Consider the following 10,398-nt stretch of genomic DNA (forward strand, 5'->3'; position numbering starts at 1 on the left):
CCTCATGTTGAATAAAACGCTCCTATTAAGCAACAGATAATTGAAAAATACTTGTCAAGCCGAACGGCCAAATACTCTGAGCTATTAAATTCTCATACACTGTACACGAAATTATTACCACTTTTTTAGAAATTTAATATTATTTTTTATACGATTTTTTACTACAAGTTTTTAAATATTAATATGAACCCTTTAAAATGTTAGGATACCCCTCTATAGATAAGAGTAAAACATCAAAGCCACGCGTTGACAATTTTTATGGCCGGTTCTGGTGCGTATTTGGCTTGGGCCATGCTGCATCGATGGCGATGGAACTGGGAGTTGCAGATGGTGTTAGTCATGGTGTTTCTTATGGCGTGAAGTTGGGACACCAGAACGGGCGGAGTCCAGAGGATACGGACGAACGCTGCGTGAGCTTTTTGTTTTTGGTTTTTGTCGCCTCGGAACGTGGCTGGGGGATGGGGAATGGGGGGCACAAAGAACGTGGCCAAGTGTGGGCATTGGCGTTGACAGCTATGCAAATGCTTGGCCATTAAGTCGTTGACTGTTAGCAATGGCTTTTAATTAGCGGCTTGACTTAGCCCGGCCTGGATCGTTTTGAACTTGGCCTGGACATGCATTTAGGCGAAGTCAGAATGCCAAATACAATGGATGGGACACCTACACTCGTTGTCGTTGACACATTGAGGGAAACGTTTGCTCGCATTTTGCCAATTTCCATGCATAAAGTTCGCATTGAACACCCTCACGCTTCGTGGTCATTTGCATTTAAAAGCCATTGCCTCGTTGAAGCTCCGATGCTTTGGGATGGGATTGGATTGGATTTGGATAGGATGGTATGGGATGGGATGGGTTGGGATGCGATGATGGGCGATGAAGTGAAGATCTCGTTTGCAGCACTTCCTTTGCACCGAGCCAGGGAGCTTTTCTCGTTCGAGTTTTCTTTTCTGGCCATGTTGGCTGTCTCACGATTTCTGGCTTGGTTTCCCGTCCTCTGCTGGTTTTTCTCCGCTTTTGTTTGTTTTACAGCTGCTCGCTTTGATTGAAAAATTATGCACTTGCCATGGCAATGGGCACCGCCAAATTTCGCCTCCAAAATCCAACAAAAAAAGAAATTGAGGAAAAAAGGAAAATCAGCAGATGAACCAGAGAGTCAAGTCAAGCTTCTAGGAAAGTGAACCAAGTAATGCTCTTAGATTAAGGATCAAATAAGCTGTACTGTGTTAATTAAATATTAATACTTAACTATCAAATCACACTTATTTTCTATATTGTGACATTATAAAGTTTTAAAATATACACTCTTGAAGGTGTGAAAAAGTGTCAAATGACTTTGTAGAGATACCCGAACATCTCATTAGGGTAGGTCTGGGTAAGAAAAACTGACAAAAGTCTGAATTTAGCACTTGAGACGACGAATGGGAAACGTTTTCCCGTTTACCATTTTCCATTTCCAAAGTGGCAAGCCTGAAAGCGAGGACAGTGGCTTGTTACTTTTCATTTCGCCAACTCCTCTGGCTTGTCCTGCTCATTAGCAATTGCCCGGCATGGCCGGGACAGCTGTTAGCCAGTTTTCACCTAATTAAGCAAACAAACGTGTGGGAAATGGTCGCGTCGTTCGGCCCACTAGATAACTTTCGCCCGTTCTCCGACCCGACTCAGCCCCGCCCCAAAAACACGCCCATGTCGTCCTCGCAGGTCCAGGTCTAAGGCTCAAGCTAATTGCCACGAACATGGGGGCTAAGTAGCCGCTGGAATGCAGCCGAAAACATTTGTCTCTAATTGCGGTTCAGCCCAATTGGGTAGGCCAAATTAAATTAAATGCAGCCAAAACAAACAACCGGAGCAGAGGCAGCCGATGGAGGCAACTTCCAAGTGCAACGGCAACAACAAGAACAACCAGAACTGCAACAGGAAGAACTGCAACAGAGATGCAACAACAATTTGTGCAAAAATACAAATTGGAACATTTGTAGAGGCGCAGGCGTGTAAGCACTGTGAGAATTTATGGCCCTGCTGGGGTCACTGCCGCATCGGACGGGATAACATCTGTTGGCCAAGCTGGAGGAGCTGCAAAAGACCCCGGAGGAGGTGGAGGTACTCGAGCCTCCTCGAGCCACCTCGAGGAGGAGGCAGTGGATAAGAAGGTGGCCTGGCTGACGCGTCGTGCGCAATGCGCATGCAAGACCCAAACAAAACCGAAATGGCAAAGGACATTGACCAGGCCCAGGCATCGAGCCATCGAGTCTGCGTCAAGGCAGACAACCGTTTGTGGCAGCCCGAGATGGAAGCCCATTAGAAATTAGAGAAATGGTTCAGCCCAGGCAGGCTCAACCTTAGCCAGAGCTTGAGTTTGAGTTCGTTTTCAGTACCGTTGAAGATGCTGGTCGGAGGAAGAAAAACAATTAATATTTATATATCTCTGGAATCTGGCTGGAGCAATTGCAATTACCTCTCAAGGGTACTTGCCACGGTTGGCAATGCTATGTTTGAACTGTTTTTGACCTCCAGACGAAGCCCTGACTTATATTAAATTGATTAGAAGATTTCAATCTGGCTTAACGGCAGCGCTTGTTTTAACGACCCCATTGTGGTTTTTGGCGTGGAAGTAAGATTTCCCAGACAACGCAATATTTTTATGCAAATATTAATGCCTATTTTAACGGCATTTTCAATTATAGTTATAATTTTTTCAGCTGAAATCGTAAAACGGTGCTCCTGGCTGTCCACGGACTAGGTTAATAGGAAAACTCAATATGTACTGAAGATTTCTAAGAGAAAGTTTATGTCTTAACACATTCGTACTCTTTTATTGTATCTTTTTATTGCTATCGTAATAAGAAACTAAAACATATTTCGCTCTCAGCAAACTCATGCTTAATAAATAGTTTTTCTAACAGGACACTTAAATTCTATCTTTCTTTGATTCAGTTAATTAAAAATGTGGGCCCACAGTTATTTTAAATTTCTATTTTTTGACTCCTTAGGGTTTAATTAAAGGCCCATCTCCAGGCCAGTTCAGGCCGTGACCACCGCTTCCGCCTAACGGGCTGTGAGACTTTTGGTTTGGGACGATCCACGCCAAACCCAGCCCTGAATCTTCTGGGGAGCTGGATGGGGGCGTGCGTGAAAATGGCTCGAGTGCACAAGGAAGGCCGCTGGCTGGGCTCTCTCACGGGGCAGGACAACAATCGCGGTAAGTGATTACGTAACCAGTGCATTGTTTCAGCATCTGTTTGCCGACCCTGCCGTTTCTTTGCTGATTTCAATGAGCAACGCAATGGATGAGGCGTGCAGTTGGAGAAGCTACAGTCGGAGTTACTGCTGGAGTCTTATCAGAATCAATGGGCTGGGGCAGAACGAGAGGAAGCTGTTGCAAAATAATTTATTCACAGCCATTATGCGCTGCGAATTTATGCCACTTCCTGGTGGAACCACTACAAATAGCCTTTTAAAATGCGATAAAAATAGCGCCAACGGGTCTGCAGTGGAAAGCCCGAATGCCGAATGCCAAGGAAGATGCACAATGGCCAGCAAGCAAGCAAGTTCCAGGGATGGGGCGTGGCAGCGCACAATGACTTTCAAGCATGAAACCGTAAAATGGTTTTTCAATAAACCGCCAACAGAACACCGACAAGGAGTGCGACTGAGGACAGATCTTCTACAGAGCAGAAGAGCAGGCAGGAGCTCAAGATGAAGCTGGGAAACTGGCAAAACAATGCGACAAATATTTGAATATGTTAATTAGTTTGTTGTTCCTGCACGATCAGTTCGTTCTTTTTCTATCGCTGGACGTGCATCGGCGCAGTCTAATTTCATGTGTTGTGTTGCCATCTTGTTAGCACCGAGAACGACCGGAGGAAGCCATTCGAGGCGAATCCCAATCCAAATCCAAATCGGAGCTGCCGACCGTTTTGCATCTTCGCACCAGCCGGGCTAACAGGCTAAATGGCTAACGAGGTTGCAGCCAGCAGCCTGCAAGTGCATTCGAGATTCATATTTATATTTATGACTGGTATGCAGGTTGGCCCACACACACACTCGTTCGTCTCACAGTTCGACAATAAAGCTGCCAATGAGCCCGGCTAAGAGCAACTGACAGCATCAGCCTTATAAAGTCACAGGCCACCAGCGACTCTGGGGGATCGGGATCTCTATTCGAAGTCCAACACCACCCCCCAGGATGTTTTGCCTCCGCTGCCCCGCATTCCACACATTTGCACGCAAAGTTATTTTTTCGAGGATTTACAGTGGATTTTGGATATTATGCGAAAAGACAAAGATATTATTTAAAAAAATTTATTATTTTATTGAGTTGACAATTTTTTCTTAATTTAAAGATACAGGATTGGTTTACAAAGTAAATGGAAAATTAGTTAATTATCGTAGTACTTTAGTTTATGTAAAAATTTTTTGACAGCCTATATCAAGTATTTCTACATTTTGTTTTAAGATTTAACTTAAGTTTACAACATATTGGTTGAAATGCTTTTTATAAAGAATCAATAGTTAACAATACAGAGCTTTTCTAAGATAGGACAAGGAGTTGACACAAAAACTTATAAAATACACACTTCCTATCCTTAAAACTTAGAACATCCCGACGTTTATATCCAGTGTTTACTGTACAAAAGCCGTCTTGGACTCACCTGTGGCATATTGCTTGCGTGAGCCGCCGCCACTGCCTCCTCCAACTTGACTCTAGGCTTTGGCCTTTTTGGTTTTTGGCTGTAGGTGTTGCCCGGGCCACAGCTGATGTCTTTGACAGCTACTAAATTCTACAGCTTTGGCCGCGCGACGCACGTTCCTTGTCCAATTTTGGGCAGCGATATTCTCCTTTTGGCCGGCGCTTATCGCTTGGCCATAAATTTATGCCGTAGGTGTCTGTCCGTTGCAAGCCCGTCGTACTTGTCGTTGTTGTTTTTGGCGAGGTCCTCGCCTCACGACACGCGATGAAGTTGTTGTTGCTTGTTTGATGGAATTTCCCCCTGGTATGTAAAATGCAATTAACGGCACTTGTCCGTGCAGCGGAAATTGACAATTCAATATAATGTTCCTTGTTTTTGTTAATTGGCGGGATTGAAATTTTGCGCAAAGCTTACCAAAAGCTATTTTCCAACACTTGGAAATGAGTTCCAACACCATTACCGCATCTATAAGTACGATAGTTGACAATAATCTATCGATATATTCAAATATCGTCCCCTATGTTGAAAAACTTTACTTCCATCTCTAATCGAAAGTGAAAAGAAACGGAATACATTTATTTATTCCGCAACACTTGAGTTAAATTTAAATATATTTTGAGCTAATATACAATAAAAAAATCCAAAATGTGTGGTGGATTCACCTGCTCCAAGAACGCGCTGATTGCGCTCAACATTTTGTATGTGGTAAGATCATAACAAAACAACTGTTTTTTAAAAACGCAAAACCCAAAACCAACAAAAAAACCAGGAAGTGCCTCAAAAGACAACAACAATGAATAACAACAATGAACGGTCAATGATTTAATAAGATTATTACCAATTATTGGTATTGATTTTCATTTTGCGGTGGCAGGTGCAAGCCTGTTAGTATGTGTGTGTATCTCACTGTCTTCCTCACTGTATTTGTTGTTGCCTTTGTGTTTGGGGTGACCTCCAGTGCACATCTTGAATCCTTTTTACATATTTTACCCTTCCCTTCTTCAGATGATTGGATTCTTGCTGATTGGCGTCGGGGTGTATGCACGTGCCGCCTCCATTGTCACCAACCTGCCGATTGTGGGCGGAATCCTGGCCTGCGGCGTCATCCTCATCTGCATCTCCATGCTGGGATTGGCGGGCGCTGTGAAGCACCATCAAGTGATGCTCTTCTTCGTATCCTTTTGTCAAAGAAACTTAGTCTGTAGTCCTATATGCAAGTGTATCTTCCACAGTTGTGGTCGAAGAATTAGCATCTGCAAGTCCTTCTGGTTAGATGTATTAGACCCAAGCTGAATAGTCGCGGATTAGTCGTTAATCAGATTTCATTTTATTGGATAACGTACTTGCATTGTTTTAAACTCTATAAAAAAAGTTATTATTTGGCACTGCTAATTTTTCGAGCACAGTTGTATGCAGCCACAAAGGTCGTGGCATGTGGAGCAATTAGCGTACTTAGACAAGTGCCCACTTCCGCAGAGAAAGCTGGCCGGTAATGACTCAAATTATGACGGGGCCTAAGTCGCTACTACTTCTGAGACCTCCGTTGTTGTGCTTCCATGACGTCAGCAACGCGAGGCTATCGCGAGTCAACCTCCAGTGAAAATATGGAAAACCTGATAAGAAGTGATTTTTGAATACTGCCCTGGTTAAACCTTAACTTTAGATTTTTGCGATTTTGCACCCTGCAGTACATGATCATTTTGTTCATGCTGTTCCTGATTCAGTTCTCCATTGCAAGCTCTTGCCTGGCCGTTAACTCCGAGCAACAACAACAGTTCGCCGAGCAGGGATGGATGACGGTTCCCACCGAGTTGCGTCAACAGGTGCAGGATAGCATGTTGTGCTGCGGATTCAACGCCACAGGACCTAGCCCCAAATCCCCTCTTACTCCTGCCGATGAGCCCACTTGTGACATTATACAGCGGAAGTGCTGCTCCTCAAACAGCGATCCGGACTGCCATTGCCCGCCATGTGGTCCGCTGCTACAGGACAAGATCGACTACGCCTTTAAGCTGTGTGGTGGACTAGGCATTTTCTTCAGCTTCACCGAGGTAGGTTTGAGCTTGAGAATGTAATATACCCATTCATTTAATCCATTCTTGTCCATCTAATTTTCACATGCTGCTATTAGTTTGTGGGCGTCTGGCTAACAGTTCGCTACCGCAACCAAAAGGATCCGCGCGGCTTGCCCAGCGCTTTCCTATAAATTGTCGACTAATCGAACACAAAATTACATTTTCCAGAAACAGAATAACATTCAAAATAATTTAGTGCGTGTATCCCTTCTCTGTCTCTGTTAAATGTTGGTGTTACGATAAAATATTTCATGAGCCCTTGGGGCCCACATACCATACATATATACAAGCATTCTTTATATTTATACCATCTACAGATATATATACATATATATATAACCACATTGCCGCGAAACTATGTACGTAATGTGTTAGGTCGTAAATGATATACAACTTTAGACTTATATACACATTATAGAGAAGAATATAATAACATAAGAAGAGAAAGCTAACTCTAAAACGAGCCCGATGGCTAAGCAATCAGCGATGAAACATATTTCAATTTACTCTCAATGATACCTTTCTTTAACACTTTACTACTGCTTCCAAACAAAACATATACTAACACTTGACTGCCTGCTCTTTGACTAAAAAAAATCCAACAAGGGGTCATAGGTGAGAGAACAGTAATTTGTTGAGTTTCTTTTGTTAAGATTTTGTTGAAATTTTTGTATGAGCCGTGATTAATCTTTTCTTTATTTCATAGGTCTTGGCCGTTTTTCTGGCACGTCGCTATCGCAATCAACACGATCCCTTCTATCTGCCCGCCCGCGCTGTGTTTCCACATGATTATTTATACTGAAAGGGATAAAAACGGGATTTAAGTTACAATCTGGATGTGAACATTGTTAGTCAAAGGGACGAAGGCTGAATTCTTATTTTTTAAACAAAAGTTTCCTAGCGAGAACAAGAGATTGCTATAAGGGAGGAAAAGAATGCGAATATGGAGGAGTTAAGGATGTGCTCATTACTGCAGCTATTTTAAAATAATTTTGTTGTAAAATTATGTCTCCTTTTATTGCACAAAGATAGAGGGGACTTTAGTGATAAGTCCCCAATGAGATTATGTTTAGCTTTAATATTATATTTTAAGTTGTAAAGTTTCCAACACCTACATATGTTAGCTCTTAATGCCTTTCTTTGCAACTCGCAACAATCATGTATGACTCGACGCGACTCGACATCAAACTACTGTACCACAGCTACTGACTAACATTTCAACAACCTGATCTTAAAGTAGAACTAACAACCAAGTCAACATTTGTAACTAGCAACGTAATAAGTATACATCAACCTATATACAAAACGTAATTGAAATATTGGCCAGAAGGCGTATAAACAATACTCTAAATGTTAGTTGTTTGTTAAACTTTAAACTAGCGAGAAAAACACAAAAAATAACAAAAAAAAAAGAGTAATCCCACTAAAGATACATGTCAACAATTATACAAGTCTATATAGATAAACTCTACCACTTAAACAAACTGCTTCGTCTATATTTTCACTCCTTCCGCACTTGCTCGACTTTCTCTGCAGCTTTTCCTTCTCGACTTGCACCCACGCAACAGCCAACAAGAACAAACACATCACACATGCCACGCTTCCTCCACTTACACATCACACTCACATGGAAATAGTTTTCCTGCAGTTTCGTTTCCTGTTTCCTTTCGAGCGACAAAACCATTAGATAATATTCTCTGTATTCTGTGCTGTGATTGAAGTAAATATGATCTTTAAAACAAAAGCAAAACCAGAATAAAGTTTCGAGTTTCATTTCCCGCATTTCCCCAATCCCAATTAATGAGTGACACACCCTTCACACTCCCTCGTGGGATTTGCGGTTGGGGATCATTAGCGAAGTGTCTCAGTTTACCGCAGCTATCCTTGCTGGGCGGAAATGATGGCCGACAGTGGCAGGAATTAAGATTGGGAAGGAAGAAAAATTTTTTTTCTTTAAGATACGTAATTTTCCCTCTTTTTTTAATTTTATAGGCATCTTGAAATATTAAGTATCTCTATGCTTTTTATTTTATTTATATAATTATAAAAATGTAATGTTTATATCGAATTTTAAGGGACCATTTTATGTTTAGTTTTTAGCCCTATACAGGACATACAGGACATATGGTAAAAAGTGCATTAAATTTTGTTAAAACTTCGATTTGAGTTACCATTTTAAATGACTATTGTTTACAAAACAGCGACCTAATAAAATAAACAAAGACCAACAAATGGAGCTACATATATTTTATGATTAATTAAGATTACTTCAAACATTTTCCAGATTATTGTATAATTCTTTAATTCCACTGTGCCCGTCGTGCCCGAACACCATAATCATCATAAGCGCCAGGGAAGATTAACGCTCGCACTTTGTTTGACGCCTCCCAAGGGAAAGGACGAGGCGCAGGTGTAGCCACCCACCCACACCGCAGGACTCAACAATGCTTACTTTCGAAATGACTCAATGGGAGACGTCGGCCGAGATATTTTCACTCAAAGTTGCGACGAATTGGGCCAAGTTCAACGCACTGCTGTGCAGCAAATATTGTTCAGCGAAGGAGCGAAAAAAGTCGGCTGGAGAGAGAGGCTTGGTTGCGTAACGAGAGCTCAACGAAATTTCGTGTGGGGGTCTACCAGGGGCTATTTTTCCGCTTTTGCGTGGTGGAATGTGGGCGTGGTGGCAGCCACGGCATCCTGAATGAGTAGGCCGGGTGCGCCTTACCCACAATATCCGCGCCACATCCTTTCAGGCCTTGTTGACACTCGAAGCGGAAATGGTCAACAACAGCTGCGTCTCCAGGACATTTTCCTGGCTGCAAACAAAAATGGAAAATGCTTCTGAAGTGTCATGTAAACGAGGTGGTTCACATCAGTGTTTATTTGTCAAATAGATCAGCAAAATGAGCGTATGGTAGGTGTATTCGTGACCTATTCCCTTAAGGCCATTGAATAAGTCATAGTTCACATGACTAAAATAAGTATTGATCTAACAAGTACCACTTATTCTTCCTACAATTTTATTGAATTGAAACTTTGAACTTAACTGTAAAAGTATTAAAAGCACGCTTATTCATAATTAAGACACGGATTGATTTTATATTCCCCAACAACTTTGGTCATAAAATGTGAGTGTTACTCCTTGATTAAAATTTAATGTTATAGACCCGTGAAATCAATACTCCCATTCGAGTTTCTTTGACACGCGTCTGATATTAAGATTTGCGATGTCTGTGTGCGGCTTTAATCCTTAAATCAGCCATATGCTCGGTTCTCAACTGTTGATCCGGGTAACGTGGCGTATGAGCAATGTCTTGTCGATTGCGTGCCCTATGGGACATAAAGACATTGCGAGTCTGGCATAAAATAAGTATTATTATGCAGTGAAACGGAAATTTCGGGCCAACTCTGTGAAGATTTCTTTCTTGTCACTAAAAGAGTAAATGAACGTTTACAGAGGCATCGACTTAGTCAGCCCTCGGCTCGATTGTCGAAAATTCATCAAAGCGAAAACAGTTTAGTCACCGCTTTACTGCTGCTCTTCCTCTTTCCACTCTCATTCCCTCTTCCCCTGTGAAGTGGGCGTGGCTGTGCCGCCCAACGTAATTCGAATTTACTGTCCATGTCGGTGTCGT

At 42.2% G+C, this 10,398-nt stretch overlaps 1 protein-coding gene and 1 long non-coding RNA gene across 3 annotated transcripts; one reads left to right on the top strand and one right to left on the bottom strand.

Moving 5' to 3' along the window:
- The first annotated feature begins 5,204 nt into the window (after positions 1–5,204).
- On the top strand, positions 5,205–8,999 carry LOC6501330 (tetraspanin-13). Of its 2 annotated transcripts, none has more exons than XM_044714535.1 (4): positions 5,205–5,393; positions 5,694–5,861; positions 6,377–6,739; positions 6,820–7,188. In XM_044714535.1, the coding sequence occupies exons 1-4, from the start codon at positions 5,334–5,336 to the stop codon at positions 6,892–6,894; spliced, it is 666 nt and encodes a 221-aa protein (XP_044570470.1). In that variant the 5' UTR covers positions 5,205–5,333; the 3' UTR covers positions 6,895–7,188. The 2 variants fall into 2 exon arrangements, with proteins under 2 accessions (XP_044570470.1, XP_001955005.2); XM_001954969.4 differs by lacking the exon at positions 6,820–7,188 and adding an exon at positions 7,470–8,999 and having other exon boundaries at positions 5,206–5,393.
- LOC123257077 lies at positions 5,498–6,181 on the bottom strand. Its single transcript, XR_006507012.1, has 2 exons — positions 6,032–6,181; positions 5,498–5,977 (listed from the first exon to the last, which is right to left on the bottom strand). It is a non-coding gene; the product is annotated as an uncharacterized LOC123257077 (long non-coding RNA).
- Positions 9,000–10,398: the final 1,399 nt, after the last annotated feature.

This window comes from Drosophila ananassae, chromosome 2L (assembly GCF_017639315.1).
Source record: "Drosophila ananassae strain 14024-0371.13 chromosome 2L, ASM1763931v2, whole genome shotgun sequence".
Taxonomy (NCBI): domain Eukaryota; kingdom Metazoa; phylum Arthropoda; class Insecta; order Diptera; family Drosophilidae; genus Drosophila; species Drosophila ananassae.

Bases quoted from the DNA above. Each gene is read 5' to 3' on its own strand.
- LOC6501330 (XM_001954969.4), top strand. From the start codon at position 5,334: ATGTGTGGTGGATTCACCTGCTCCAAGAACGCGCTGATTGCGCTCAAC. The intron at 5,394-5,693 runs GTAAGATCATAA...TCCCTTCTTCAG, and splicing joins CGCTCAACATTTTGTATGTG to ATGATTGGATTCTTGCTGAT. The intron at 5,862-6,376 runs GTATCCTTTTGT...TGCACCCTGCAG, and splicing joins ATCAAGTGATGCTCTTCTTC to TACATGATCATTTTGTTCAT.